Below are 16590 nucleotides of genomic sequence, written 5' to 3'. Positions count from 1 at the left end.
TGGCATAGTACTGCAAAGTAACATAAATTGACTATAAAGTCAAATTAAAATTAACTTAGTTGTTACAAATATACCTTTTTCAACACTAGAGCAAATGAATTCCATTTTCTAGCTTAATATGTTAATCCTTTCCCACAAACCTTCCCATTTCTGCTAGGTCATTTGAAATAGTGAACTTCATGAACTGGACACTGTGGGATGAGCTCATGGACTCATAGTTCACCAAAGACTGGGTTGAATATTCAATTTAGCACCACTTGCTCCATATGCAGAGATTCTGCATCCATGAATTCAACCATCCACAACTTGAAAATACACACACACACACACACATTTTTCTCCCTTAAAAGCAAACCTTGATTTTGCCATTTTATATAAGGGACACCATTTTACTATGCCATTGTATATAATGGGATTTCAGTATCCGTGGATTAGTATATCCATGAGGGGGTCCTGGAACAACCCCTAGAGCCCACTGTAATTCTGAACTTTTTTTTAGTTCTAACTTCTACTTTGTATAGGTCATCATATACATTTCCCCAACACAAAGGTTCAAATGTATCTCTTTGCACTTAAGAATTCTTCTCAGTGACTCTTGTGTTTTTTCAGTTTCCCCTTTACAGATAATTATTTAAAGGTACTGCTGTCTACATGCTCAGTCCTCAGCTATCCTTTCTTGGATCAGCCATAAAAACACTGGAGCCAGGATTGAGCCTGATCCAAGCAGACTGAACACAGATCTTGTGAATCTGTCCTGATCCTGGGGTAAACTGTCCTTACCCTGGATCAATTTGACCCCCAGTTTGCCAACAGGTTTCCTGGAAAATCTGTGGCAAACCCTGGCTATTCAAAGGCCCCGACACTATCTAATTTTCTGTAAAGTTGCACTGACTGAGAAGCCCCACGTTGCTGCATCTCATCTGGAAACAAGGAGCCTGGCCATGTGGGTGCAGTCATGCACCCTGTTTCTGTATCAGATGTGGCAATGCGGGGGGGGGGGGGGGGGGCTTCTCAGTAGTAGCAATGGCACCAAAAGAGCATGGACTGGTAGCAGGTCCCCAGTTTGGCATGGGGATAGGTATGTAAACATGTGGTGGTCCAGAGACTGACCTGGGTGAACACCTGGGTCAGAATAGCATGGGCTCTGCCCATGCTTTCCTGGCCTTTCTGCTCAGAGCCTACAACTGTGGCTGAAAATGATTTCCAGCACAAGGGGAAGTGTTTTCCCTGATACCAGTATCTCCCTGTGACACGTGCATGCCGCTATGTGTCTTGCTGTGAAATGACAGGATAAAACACATTCAGTGGGATGAAAGGAAGGAAAAGGCTAGAGTTTTGTTCTAAGACAACAGTTAGTATAAACATTGTCATATACTAAATAATAATAATAATAATAATAATAATAATAATAATAAATTTTATTTTTACCCCGCCTTTCCAAAATATGATCAAGGCGGCTTACAAAGTTTAAAAACATTACAATACAGGATAAAAATTCAATATAAAAGTTAAAACACTACTACAAAAAACAAAAAAACGGGAACAGGAAATCAATAGAATACACATGTCAAGGGCAAAGAGAAGGAGAAAATAATTTACATCGGTCCGGGGTCAAAAGGGAAAAAAGAGAGCAGGGAAACAAACAGACAATCTAACTAAGGTGGGAAGGCCAACCGAAATAGATACGTTTTCAAGTTTTTCTTGAAAATAACTAATGAGGCGGCGGAGCAAAGCTCTACAGGGAGCTTGTTCCAAAGTGAAGGGGCAGCAATGGCAAAATGCCCATACATATACCGCATGAGCATTCCTTTAACATGCACATTTTTATAACTTACTTTCTGAAATGTCACATGCTTGCCACAGTTATCAGTTTATGTATTCCCCCCACCACCACCAAGAGATCAGTGATATATGCAAAGAACAAAAAGGGATCACAATTTAAACACACAATTATGCAGTATATAATGCCAGAAAGAAAAATGATTAATGGATCACCTGTGCTTCCCCAATGAAGCTGTCAACATTGACCCAATCCTCACACCAAAAATGTAAAAACCTCACTTGATGCAGTTCTATTGTTGGTCTAGTGATAACTCTGCTCAGAGTAGGTGGATGAAAATGGTGATGGTGGTAAATGAAACTAGTTTGTGTGGCAATCCATTAACAGAACTGCCCTGCCCTGAGACCATTTGTCCACCTAAGCAAGATCTCAAACTGACAGGGCAAAAGGAATGCCCAGGGGCTGCAGGACCTCAGGGACCACATGCACCCAGCCCCAATCTGGGCCACTGCCACAGTCCTGAACTGGCCACCAAAAATGAGAGGCTTTTGCTGGGGTGAGCTTGGCACGCCTTCCAGCTGAGTTTGAGGCATGTGTTATGTAAACACTATGCCCCCAACATGGCCCTACGGCAGACCTTTTGGCCCATCTGTTTTGGGCCCAAGTGACCTTTCTTTGATTTGTTGATATACTACAATTATGTGCCAGTGGACTGGCTGGGTCTGACATTGAAAAAAATCAGATTAATGAATTGAGAAATGTCTCAAAATGCAGTTCAAACCAATTAGTAATTAATTTTCTAAAATAAAAAAAAATGAGAAATCAAGTGAACTGCCCCCCTCCCTCCCAATACACACTACTAGCAACAAAAGGAACCAGCATAGTATAGTGATTTGAGTATTGGATGAGGGCTGCAGGAGGCCAGAGTTGAATTTTTTTTAACTATGGAAAGCCACTGTGTGGCCTTGAGCAAGTTACACTCTCTCAGCCTTAGGAGAAAGCAATTGAAAACCTGCTCTGAATAAATCTTGCCTAGAAAATAGGGTCACCATAAGAGAGTCAACCTAAAGGCACATACCAATAAATGAGTACCAAGTATTCAGCCATATAAGAGCTACAATGCTCCATTAGGAATGTAAAATCATGAGTTTGTACAGGCTGGCACAAAGTGCAGGCGAACTAGGACTGAACTAGGGCCGAGCGTTCATATGCACGGAGCCCTAGTTCCACCGCCCAGGTGCCATATTGGCACCATGTTGGTGCCATGTTGGTGCATACCTGTACACATGTGGCACGCCATGATGACGTCCTTTGGGCACAGCGCCCAAATGACTCTACGCACAAGGGGTGTCATGGCACGCCAACGCATCAATGGCACCCCTTCAGGGATGCAAATAGAGCCCACCCAGAAACGGTTTCTTTTTGGTCCCTCCAGAAGCCTTGGCATGTGGTTCCTGCGGCCTCCTTCTGGGGCAAAAATGGGGGGCGTTTAGCTGCCCGTCTGCAGAGGCCCTATATTAGGAACCTAAAAGAACTTCAGTTCTAAAACCATGATACTAAACATGATTCTTCCCTGAGCACTCTGAAAATCCAAGCCCTGGGGCTGCATACAGATATACCATGCCTTAAAGAGATTAGTTGTAGTGATTCCCTGTCCTCCATTCCCACACTAGTAAATCAGGCTTCCTCCCATCTTTGTAATGCTAATGTTAGATGTATCTGCCCTAATGATTTGAGGGCTGGTTCAGTCATGAGTTTTGCCTCAGTCTCTAAGTTTCAGACAGGCAATCTGCCTTTTAAAAAAAAGGTACAGTTTGTATTATTGTTATTATTACTTCAAATCTTCAAGATTACAAAATAAATTTTCCCTGACTGAACTTGAGAGAAGAAGCCAGCCCAGACCATGGTGACTGTATTTTCAGACCACTCTACCCAAATAAGGTTGCAAATGTACACTGCCTGGAAAGAGGATGGTTATTTTTATCTATTTTGTGGTCTTCCTGTATATGATACATGTATATTTCTTTCTGCAATTCTACGGCAAAAAACGGCTTTGTTTTCATAATTCTCCAAAGAGAATGGAATGTTCTGTGCTATAATTCATCATAAAGAAGAGGCAGATCTATAAAGTATTTGCATGATTTAGTAGATGAGATCAAAATTCTGATGCTCAGGTTACAAATTACAGCAAACAACCATTCGCCTAATGCCCATTTGGAGATTCAGCGTGACTGATGGGACCTTGGGTACCATGTGGATTTGTTAATAATGAAATACAGAATATTTGGGTGATAATAAGTCTCTATAGAAAGTAACTGTGCTTCAGCTGACATGAGGTTCATAGGGAGGGAGAGCATATGAGGAATCCAGATAAAATAATTTGGTCAGATCAGGTTTAAATGATGCAGATTCCTCTCTCAACTTGTCCTCTATTATAAAAACATTAACAGCACTAACTGGCAAAGGAATAATTTATTTGTTACATTATTCATCAAATAATCTTTTGCCATCTCACTCACATTTTGTTTAGCACAAGGCAAATTGAGCAAAAGGAAGTATCTTTCTTCCAAGATCTGTTTCCCTTCTGAGAAAGGCGGACTTGCCTGTGCTTGTTGCTAATTAGTGACAGAACACGTAGTTCACAAGCAAGGAGTTTCCCCCTCCGCTCTTGCAAAAATTCATTGAAAAGGACAACTCCCCTGCCCAATGGCGCCAGGAGGATGTGTTTGGGGGGGAATAAATTGATGGAAAAGTGGATGATTTGACATACAGGTAATTGCTACTTTCTGCAGCACGGTCTACTCGGTTTCATTAAGGCCCATCATCACTGAAAATAATCATCTTAAACTCATTTGGCTTGGGGAATGGGATGTAGAGACAAGAATGTAATAAGACTAGATAGAACTAGGACCTTAAATGGCATGAAACTTTCTCAGAAATCACCCAGCCTTGAAATGTGGCATCATTATTTACAGCTGCTAATAAGAAAAAATCAGTCTGATAAGAATTTAAAGCAGCAAATGGCCTAGGTTTCTGACTCCATCATTAATCGCTTTAAATTGGGGGGCTTTACTAGGAGGGTGTGGAGTGCAGGTTGCACCAGGTGATACCCTAAGAAGCAGAAACACCACTGCCCCCCAAATATCTGTCTTTTGGCAGAAACAGGTTGCAGCGTTCACCTGCATCCCTTTAAAACACTGGAGCTCAGTGGAAGAGATGGTGTGAGTGGGGCGAGATTTAATGGAAGGAGAAAGGAGATGCCTCAGGGGCTTTTTATTTACATTATAAAATGTTTGATTTTTTTAATTAATTTTTTATTCTTCTTAAATTTTCTTTAAAAACATCACACGTTACCAAATTTTAACTTTAACCACATAAAACTATATACATGTAAATACATTTAGGCACTGTATATGATATTGTAATTTAAAGGTATAGTTTTAATTTTGTTGGTTATTTATGTCACAACTATTGCTATTACATTATGTTATATAAGAGAATTATGATTTATTATTGCAAGTACAAAAAACATTACTAAGGATTCTTTATGGTGTGGTATGGGAGGAGGTCAATGGAGGGTGACACCATGTATCACCACACTAGGTGATGCCAACCCTGCTTGAAATTAATGAATTGCTCAATCTTAAATCAAAATGGGGACTGTTGTCAAGAAATCAGAAGAGAACTAACATTTGGAATGGCAGCTATGAAGGAACTAATAAGCTCCTCAAGAGCAAAGATACATGATTAAATATCAAAGTCAGAGACATCCACACCATAGTATTTCTGATTTCTATACATAGTTGTGAAAGCTGGACAGGAAAGAAAGCTGAGAAGGAGAGGATGAACTAATCTGAATTGTTGTTCTGGGGAAGTGTTCCACAGATAGCATGGACAGCTAGAAAGATAAATGAATTAGAGCTAATTAGGCTTGAACTCTTCCTAGAAGCCAAGATAAGCAAATTGAGGCTGTCATATTTTGGATATATCATGAGATGATTTGACTCACTGGAAAAGACAATAATGCTTCATAAAGTGGAAGACGACAGGAAAAGACAGAGACCACACTACAAGTGGACTGATTCAGTCAAGGAAGCAACAGTCTTGAGTGCGCAAGATACGAATGGGGGATTGAGGACTAGGAATCTATTCAAACAAATAGTAAATAATGACAACAATACATTTTAAATAAAAATAATATTGAATCAAGAATTGTTTCCATAACCAACCAAAATATGGCAAAACTAGCATGGAGGATATAAACAGGAAGACGTAGCTATGAAGAGTATCCAGCAAGATCAGATAATCATGTTAAAATAGATTATATGAGTAATGTTCGTATTCTGAACAGAGTGGAATCTGATCTGACTGGAAGAGCAAAAGAGTTATGCAATCATGTCTTATAAAAAGAACTTTCCTACACCAGTTTAAAAATTTAATATATTTGACTTCTGAACTATTTCAACATGAGGTAACATGTATTTTATTATTACGGTAAATTTATAAATATTTTATGACAATCAACCAAGTGGGCATTTATTTTCAATCTTGTTTCACAACACTGCTTTGCACATTAGTTACTATTTTAGAGTATCAAACATTTTAGTCCTTGACTAACTATTCATCATACCGTATACACTCATCTATAAGTCAAAAATTTATGTCCAAAAATTGACCCCAAAATCCCAGGTAAACTTATTTATGGGACAGTATGGTAATGTGATACCAGCTCTTTCAGATTTCCCAATGCGGTGGGGAAAGCAATTTCTTTCTTTCTTGAGCCAAGCAGAAAGAGACCCGGCCACCGCTCTCTGGGGACTGAAGGCTGAAACCAAGGCTGAAACAGTGAAGCAAAAAGCCTCAATTAGAGTCCCTCTAGCTTAGGGTTGCCATATACCGCCTGGGGACGGGACTTTCCCGGTTTGGGGCGGGTCCGCACGGTCCTGCCCCAGTTTGGCCCCGCTCCCGATATTCCCCCCCAGCGAGGCTCTGGAGGCGTCTCCGCGATTGCGGAGTCCTCCGAGGCCTGGCTGGGGCTTGGGAGACACTGTCTCCCAGGCCCCAGCCAGGCCTTGGACAAGGTTTAAAAATGTAGGACCTTTTTTTTGCCAGGGGGGAAAAAGGTCCTACATTTTTAAACCTTGTCCTACATTTTTCCCGGTTTGGAGGTCCTCAAGGATGGCAACCCTACTCTAGCTGCATGCACACATACACACATTGAAGGTGCCTCCAAGTTTTACCCTCGACTTATCCATGGGTCATGGCAAAATCCATAATTTTGGCCCCAAAACCAGCCCTCAACTTATTCATGAGTTTGACTTATACTTCCGTATAGATGGTAATTAATTCTATACAATATTAAGGCCTATATCTTTAAATAATTGCCCTTGCTTAGTGTCCTTGCATGTAAAAACAGAGTCAAACAGGAATCCATCACTTCATACTTCTTCAATGCTATCTCGACGCAAATATAACTTTGCACTGCATGCTCAGAAATGTTTAATTACACCCCTGCTATATTTAATTTCAATTGCAGTTAATCTGTGTTCATTTTAAGATTGTTATAGCAACCAAGTAATTCTTTTTTAAAAGACATGTGGATTAAAAAATGAGAATTGGTTAAATGGCACATTTATGACATAAGTGATGCACAGCAACATTTGGACACTGTGCATCGCTTACATAAAGATGGCAGCCCCCTGCACTTACTAGGGTTAGAGACTGTGCAATTGTTGCATGGTCCCTAACCCTACTATCGCCACCACCGTGCCCCTTTCAGCCCATCTGTCTCAAGCCATCCTTTTGGTCAGATTCAGACTTTTTCTACTCCTACACTTGTTGCAAGCTGATTCTTTCAACCTTTGTAGTATTCCCAATCCTGCAGCAGTCCAAAAACCAAGCAAATTTCCACAAAGCAATAATTTTAACACTTAACTGACATACTTCCTATAAGAGATTTCAGCCACCTTTCCCAAATGGTAAATCGTAATCTGTATCAGACACAGCTGATACAGGTGAGGGCAGGAACTTACCCATTTTCTTTCAGACTAGAACTGACCTAATAGATGTAGTGAATGAATGTGAAGTTGACACAGAGTTATGCAAATTATATTTAACCAATAATGTACTTTTCTGTGTTACTGCTAGCCAAGATTATCTTTTGAGCTATATTTAGTCCTTTTCCATGCTAAAAATAATAAATGTCATAGGGGCTCTACACACAGGCGAGGAAGCGCAACCAAATGGCGCCAGAATGCTGCCCAGCAAAAAATTAGTCGCCTAGAGCAGCTCTTTTTTGCAGCGTGATAAGGGCTGCTCAGAGCAAGGTTTACACAGAAATTTTCCCCTAAAGCCTGTTGTTAGTCCTGACTAGAGCAGGCCCACTGAATCAATGGGATTTATGTACTTGTTGACTCACCATTCAACAGCTGATTTAATTGGTCAAGTCTAGTTAGTTCAAGCCAACAGGAATCCACACATCATATCACAGAGTAGAAGACATACATTTATACCCTGACATACATTTATTACCCTAGCAAAAAAAAAAAAATCTAAAAAGCTGGTCCTCTAGCACACCAACTAGCCCAGCTAGTAAAAGCAACATCTAACACAGTGGGGTCATAATCAATCATGCCATGTGAAACAGCTTGTGGAATGCCTTGTACAAAGGCTTGCAGAACAGCTTGGGCAAGAGAAATCAAAGTATTCAATTTGATACTTAAGGAAGGATGAAAGAGATTGAAGCATGTATAAGCAGTAGAAGCTTTGCACTGCACCAGCAAAATAACTCTACATCCACTCTGTAGCATTTGAGGCACACTCCCACAGCCCATGTTACATTCCTGTTTCATCTCAAACTTTTACAGCTGATTTTTTTCCCCTCTAGATTTTGTCTCTTTGGGCCCAGACAGGCCAAAATAAAGCTGCTTCAGGTCACTTTGGAAGTATGCTGTTTAAATGAGGCATGCGTCCTAAGAGGCTGGAAGACGTGCCAAAGCCATGCTCAGGTCCTAAGGACTGGAGTGCAGCTTTGGTGCAGCTTCTGGCCTCTTAAGATGCATGTGTCTCCAAAGCGCATACTTCCAAAGTGATCTGAAGCAGCTTTATTTTGGCCTGTTCAGGCCCTTACTTAGGTAGTCCAGTTTTGGTCTGTTGAAAGATACAATAATAACATTTCTTGGAATAGACTGAGGATCCATCTGCCCCTGGTTTCCAAACAGGAACAGAGACATCTATGCTGTGAAGAAGCAACTTATTATATGCATTAAAATATGTGTCATTAAGGCCTGTTACAGACAGTCAAAATAAAGCTGCTTCGAGTCACAGTGGAGGTATGGTGTTTCAATGATGCATGCGTCCTAAGAGTCCAGAAGCCGCACCAAAGCCACACTCCAGACTGGAGCGTGGCTTTGGTGCGACTTCTGGACTCTTAGGATGCATGCATCATTGGCGGGGTACAGACCGCCGCTTTGCGGCGGTCTGCCGCCGCCGCCAGTAGGTCCGCGGGGGAGCCGGAGCCTTCAGACGGCCCGACTCCCGCGCGGACCGAAAAAGAAGCTCCAAAATGGAGCTTCTTTTACCGTCGCGTTTGCGACGTAGCGAGGCGCCAGGGGCGCGCTCGCTACGTCACAAGCGGCGCGACGCGTACGGACGCTCAGCGTCCGATACGCAAAGATGGCGGCGCCCATGTGGAAGGGGCGCCGCCATCTTGTACGTATAGGATACGTACTAGGGTTAGGGGGGGTGCGGAAGCACCGCCCCTTCCTAACCCTAGTACGTATTCTATACGTACTAAATGGCGGTATGTATCCCGCCATTGAAACACCATACCTCCACTGTGACTCGAAGCAGCTTTATTTTGGCTGTCTGTAACAGGCCCATGTCAGTGTCACATTTAGAGATGAACTGGCTTCCCTCATTCTGTCTCTTTACTGTTTCATGTGTTTCATGGGATCCATTCTGTGATCTCAATTCTGTCTTAATTAGGATTTTTTTTAATAAATAAAAAAGTATATTTGACACCTCTTTCATTTCTCTTCTTCAGGAACTTCCAATTACATTTCCAGGTCCATAAATTACATGAAAATGACATTGGTGCCATTCAGTTTCCTGTTTCTGTGGTCTTTCTGGCAATGCACTGATTCCCTGAGAACATCATGTTTCCCAAAGCACATCTTGAAGAAGACTATGCATCTTTTTCAAAATATACCAAAATATCCTTTCTTCTCCATTTAACTAACAGAGATGTTCTTCTTCAAATCACTGAACATGTGTCTGCTTATGCTTATAATGAATTATCTTCTCTTTCTATTGATTGCTGGGACATTTTGATTATTAATTGTTTTGGAAGTGTTTTAAATTAAAGTGGTTTAAATTATTTTATATTTTTATACTATATGGTATGGATTTCTAATGTGAACTGCTTGGAAATTTCATAGTATGAAAAGTATATATGTAATATACACACACTACAAATAAACAGTATAATTAATTAATTGATTATAAGATGGCAAAAAAGATTTTATTGGGATAAGACAGCTCAATTGCCTCTATGTTTTTCTGGCTGTTCAAGGAAAGAGGGGAGGTTTCTAACATTTTTATATCTATAGATTGGCAGGGACGTAGCCAAGGGGGGGGTTCTTGGGGTCCGGACACACACCCCCTTCCATTAGAAAAATGAATGGTGTGTGCTGCTGCGCCACCGCACACAAGCCCCATTATAATGGTGGCACTTAGTCTGGACCCCCCCCTTCCTAAAATCCTAGCTACGTCCCTGAGATTGGCATTAGTTAAGAGACTGAATAAATGAAATGAAAAACATTATATGTGTCTACAGCATATAATCTCTTCCAGAATGTGATGCTGTACTTCCATTCTTTACAGATTTGCAGAAATATACACACTAGATCTGTGCCTGCATTTTTTTTTCTGGTATGGAACAAACATAAGACTCAGTAGATAAGTCTAGCTGAATGTGGTTGCTTAATGCATCAACAAATTAAAAAGCAAATGGGACCTGATAAAGTGTGCCTCTAATTCTTTCAAATATGATATAAAACTGGGTAATAAGCTTTTTAGAGTATGGGTTCAGTTAGGGTTGATAGCTAAAGAGATCAAGGAAAAGCACTACATTTTACCCATAACCCAAATGTACTGACAATAAAAAAACTATGCCTTTTCCAAGGAAAAGATCTGGCAATGAATTGATTGGGGGGGGGGGGTGATTTTACTGCCGATAGTGGAAAAACTTAAGAAAAATTTGGAGAACATCCACATCAGTGGAATCTACCACTGGAGAATGGTGAACATTTCAGATGTGAAAAGTGGATCTAATACATGTGTCTTCTAAATGTGACATAATTCAGAAAAATAGGAACTTATACTATTTCCCATTGAATAAATTTCTAAATACAAATCTCTGTGAATCAAATAGAGATTTTGCAGTGTCTTCTAGGACACTGTAATATCTTTAGTTTAAAAAAGAGAGAGTAATATAGAACAAATTTATAGAAGGCCAATATTTGTTTTTAGAACAACCTCCAGAATAATATATGACTATATGCACCATTTTTCATAATTGAAGTCAATCAATGCATTGTTCGTAGCATGATTATTGGTAATTTCAGGATTACATCTGACAACAATGGAATTAATTTAGATATTGGGTTGGATCAAATTTAGGTGCATCAGACAGAAGCTCATTATCCCACTCCTGCGAATGCTCAATAGCCAACCCTCTCCACAAATATTATGCAGACATGCCACTGACCCTGCTGAACAAGTGCTGAGAAGGGACTCCCTCCTCACACAAAATCAATCTTAGACATCTTCAGCAGAATACATTATCCCTCTGTGTAGCATTTCAAATGATTAAAGGGGCAACCACAAAGAGGATGGGACAGAGAACTCTGGTCCTGCAGGCGCATGTGCTTAAATATGCATCCAATGTGTTGTTGGAATAAATAAATAAATAAATATCCAGGATACAATTGTGAGTGGGTTTTATATTTATCTGGCCCTTAAACTTGCTGAGTTGCAACTGGACTCTTGACTACCAGATGAAGCAGAAATTATTCTGCAAGATGTAACTAAATGTATGCAATTCTCATTTCTTCTTAGCTCATTCTTGTGGTACAAGTGCCACTGGCCTTTTCTCTTGGCCATTTACAACCCCCATGCCTACACTTTTGCTCACATAAGATGGGGATAAGTAGAGAATCCAATTGCTAAACATCATGTTATGCTTTTATCTATTGATACTCATTTTATTGTTCTTGTTTGGTGTTACCACCTCGGTCCAATACAGGGAGAGGATACAAATAATAATTATTATCATTGTCCTGCGGCAAAATATTTTTATATAATTTTTTTTAATGAAACCAAAAAAAGTTGTGGTTCTTTGTTCCAGACTCAATGTTGAGGCAAGCAGTAGGCAGACTGAGGTTTCCCAATTTGTTACAATATGCTTAAGTTAGAGAAATGCCCAAGATGAGTCCTGGAACACTGAAGATATCAACAAAAAATGTAACTGAGCACATTGTGAATGCATCTCTCATTACCTGAGCCATCTAGAACTCCTTGGTGTGGGAAAGCACTTTAAGATGGGTACTGCTTTAGTTAAGAAATGGACTAGCCAGTTTTTTCAATGAAAATAGACCAAAAACACTTTTTTTCCAATGTACTGACTGTAAAAAGCAACCGTGTTATACTTACTTTCCATTTCCATATTTTATCCTGATATCTTTGCTCTTTTTCAGTTCTTTACCATCCTTGAACCACTTGTAGGATGGCTGGGGATTCCCTGCGCTTGCCTCACACTTCAAAGAAATCTTTGCACCCACTTCTGCATTTAGGCTCTTCAGTTTCTTGAGTTTAGGAGGGACAGCTGCAAAGAGAATAAAAAGCAAAGTTAGCTTATTAAAGCCACTTGTCTCCTTCAAATCTATACAGTGATAGGAATCACAGAATCAAAGAAATGATGACAGAAGTGCCATTGGCTTGCTCTTGGCAAAGTCTCCAATTTAAAGGCCTCATAGCTGCATTTATCCCTATTGTGAGCTATTGACTGCTCATCTAACCATACGTCATCCTTACCATGTTGACTATGCATCATGTCAAAGAATAGAAGATAAGGTACATGCCAAACTCTGTCACATTCAACTTCTTTCCTATAGTGTCAAGAGAACCTGGAGCTTCGCAGTCTGCAGCTCTTTCCATCAAATATTCCTGCTGCACATTTGCATTTCAGTATCTCCCCACCTCCCTTAGGCACAATTGCCAGCACTCATCTTATCCGAGCAGAAGAGACAGGAATGTACATCCAAACAGGGAGCTAAATGGCAATATAAACTCAGGCAGGGTTTCCTCTGAGAATGCTTTGCCCTCATTCTGATGCTGCTGTCACAAATTCATTTGCTGCATTATCTCTTACCTTTGCTGCTATCGGCAGACATGCTGTTGTTGATTCCACAGCCTATGCTGATCTGAATGGAAGCTTTTGGCTACAGGAAGGGAAGAGGAGCTGAACTCTCTTCCTTTCAGGCAAGCCACAATCGCTGCCTTTTTTTTTTAAGCTCATGTGCCTGCCTATCTGTTCTGGGAATGTACTGTACACTAGCATTTCTGCTGCCAAGAAGGAAAATGCTAAAACTCATCTCCATAGAGAAAACGACTGGGAATACAGAAGGTCACTCAGCTTTTCAAAATGACATTCTTCTCTTCCAATCAACAGCAACAGCAAAGACCCCAAAAGGAACATTTGCCTGTGAGAGAGGACAAACAGGGCAGAGAAGCCAGACTTTGGGCCACAAGAGAGAGAAAATCCAATGAACAGATCATTGCTCTCAACAAAACCAGTACCCATCAAATGAACAGTACCTCCAGTATCTCCTACTGCTGTGACTATTAGTTTTACTGGTTGCTTTAGTAGCAATGGGAATTTAATTTACTTGGCTTTAGGGGAAAAAAGGTCTAACATTGTAGCTAATGTTCCTCAACCCATGTGCCATAATCACATCACAATATGCTAAGCAATCTTCTTGACGTTTCTCTTCACTAAATCATTGACAGAGAGGTATTAAAGAAATTTTATTTATCAGAATGCTGTGGATGCATTTAAATTTAAAATGCAAATAAACTGAAAGCATATTATTCTGTTCTGCATTGAATATTTCACACACACACACACACACACACACACCACTGATGTTATGAGAAGGAACAGTAGAAGTGGGAACCCAGTTAGGGAAATTCTAGTTTAGAATGTTGTTTAGCAGTTCTCTCCTGTATTATTGTTTTCCTGCCAAATTCAGGATCCCTAAACTTCCCTCCACAAAAAAAGAGACACAAAAGACTGTAGCAACATAGGACCACTAATCTCCCATGCAAGCAATATTATGCTCAAAATTCTGCAACATAGACTCCAACCATACATGGAGAGAGAAATCCCAGAGGTCCAAGCAAGATTCAGGAAAGGAAGAGGCACTGGGGACCACACTGCAAGCATATGATGGCTAATGGAGCGTATCAAGGAATTCCAGAAGAATATCAGCAGGTGCTTTATAGACTATAACAAAGCCTTTGACTGCATAGATCATGAAAGGCTATGGAACGGCCTTAAAGACATGGGGGTACCAATACATCTGATAGTCCTGCTGAGGAATCTGTACTCAGGACAAGAGGCTACTGTCAGCACAGAACACAGAGAAATAAGAATGGTTCCCAACTGGCAAAGGGGTCAGACAAGACTGCATCTTATCACCTACCTGTTCAACTTATATGCAGAACATATTATACAAAAAGCATGCTTGGATGAAGAAGGAGTGAAAACAGGAGGAAGGAATATTAACAATCTAAGATACGTAGATGACACCATAGTACTAGCAGAAAACCTCACAGACCTCGAACAACTACTGAGAATGATCAAGGAAGAAAATGCAAAGGCAGGCTTACTGTTGAAAATAAAGAAAACAAAAATAATGACTACGGAAAATCTACACGATTTCAACCTAGACAATGAGGAAATAGAAATAGTAAAAGAATTCTCATACATGGGATCAACCATTGACAGGAACAGGGACTGTAGCCAGGAAATCAGAACAGGATTAAGAATGGGAAGGGCAGCTAAAAAGAACTAGAAAAGATCCTAAAATGACAAAGATATACAACCGTACACAAAAGTTAGAATCATACAAGCCATTGTATTCCCTGTTATCATGTATGGATGCAAGAGCTGGACAGTTAAGAAAGCAGATAGGAAGAAAATCCATTCATTTGAGATGGGGTGCTGAAGGAGACTGCTGAGGATTATGTGGACAGCCAGAAAGACAAACAAATGAGTCTTAGAGCAGATCAAGCCAGAAATCTCCCTGGAAGCCAAAATGACAAAACTGAGACTCTTGTATTTTGGGCACATCATAAGGAGAGAGGACTCATTAGAAAAAGCAATAATACTGAAAAGTAGAAAGTAGAGGAAGACCACATGCTAGATGGATGGACTCTATTAAGGAAGTCACGGTATGGATTTGGAGGAATTAAGCAGAGCAATGGAGGACCGGGAGTTTTGGAGATATCTCATCCACAGGGTCACCATGGGTTAGGATCAACTCAAAGGCAGTTAACAACAACAACAAAAAAAAAACTTCCAAGATACTATCGGCCTTACAAAAAACACACAGTGGCTTTGGTCAGACTCACAAATTCAGATTGTAGCTTGGGCTTAAGTTTGGTTGATTTGCTGAGTTGTATTTTTCAGATGGCATAAGGCTGATAAGAAAATTGTGCATGGGAAGGCAGTAGTGGTCTTTCCAGGTACTCCCTGTATCATAAGAATCTATTTACCATAGCTTCCAAAAAGTTTTAAGACAGTTTTATTTTGGAAAAGCAACTTTTCCATTTTCAGTATGGTTTGGAGTAACTGAGGGGCTCTACAGATGGCCCCTAAGGGGCGGCAGGAAGCCACCTCTTTCCTGGCCGCATTGGAGCCGTGGCAACCTAACACCAAGCCTCTGGACAGCGCAGAAAGGAGCCACAAAAGCAGCTCCTTTTTTGCGCCCTCGTAAGGGTGTCATAGCATGGCAGTATGCTGCCCCTTCGGTGCTCCATCAGGTGGATGCAGGGCCAGAGTTGTACCATGATGCCACATTGTCAGGACACTGTGCCCTGACTCTGCCCACAGGCCAGCCTTTCAGACCCATCTGTATAGGACCTGAGTTTAACTGCAGAAATATATAGGAGAATAGCACTAGCTACCTCACAATGGGTTTAGATGACAGGCTTAGATAATCTTCTTATGTATGAAGAGTCATGACATTACTGGCCTTAAAAAATGATTTCACCATCAGGGACAAACATCTTTTGGATTTTCTAAAAACTATTTCAAAATCTACATAGAAAATGATAAGTATGGCAGCATAATAAGGAAGTGCACATACAATGTACAATAGTAGTGCTTTAATGGGATAATATTTCAGGGATTACAAAATTACCTGACCTGCCAAGGGTTGGGCCATTTGTATTTCTATTAGTATTTCTCTTCATCAGAGAGCATTCCACATCCCAAGGATGGAAATCTTTTACTTACTAAAGGTGAAGGTGAAGGTATTCCCTTGGCATGACTGTCTAGTCATAACTGACTGTATGGGGCAGTGCTCATCTCTGTTACTAAACTGAAGTGCCAGCGTTGTCCGAAGACGGCTCTCGTGGTCATGTGGGCAGCTTGACTGCACTGAATATTGTTACCTTCCCACCAAAGTGGTACCTGTTTATCTACTTGCATTTGCCTGCTTTTGAACTGCTAGGCTGGCAGAAGC

At 40.6% G+C, this 16590-nt stretch overlaps 1 protein-coding gene across 3 annotated transcripts in view; it reads right to left on the bottom strand.

Moving 5' to 3' along the window:
• NRG2 (neuregulin 2) overlaps window positions 1-16590 on the bottom strand; it is a 204348-nt gene that overhangs the window by 68974 nt on the left and 118784 nt on the right. For all 3 annotated transcript variants that reach the window (XM_089516297.1, XM_089516295.1, XM_089516296.1), the window contains exon 2: window positions 12494-12665. In XM_089516297.1, the coding sequence (XP_089372423.1) occupies window positions 12494-12665 (172 nt within the window). The remainder of the gene's footprint in view (window positions 1-12493; window positions 12666-16590) is intronic.

The sequence above is a fragment of the Sceloporus occidentalis genome, unplaced genomic scaffold, assembly GCF_023333645.1.
Source record: "Sceloporus occidentalis isolate IW3139 unplaced genomic scaffold, rSceOcc1.0.p SCAF_3, whole genome shotgun sequence".
NCBI lineage: Eukaryota > Metazoa > Chordata > Lepidosauria > Squamata > Phrynosomatidae > Sceloporus > Sceloporus occidentalis.
The sequence above is the reverse complement of the archived record's forward strand: the minus strand, read 5'-3'. Positions and strand labels throughout refer to the sequence as shown.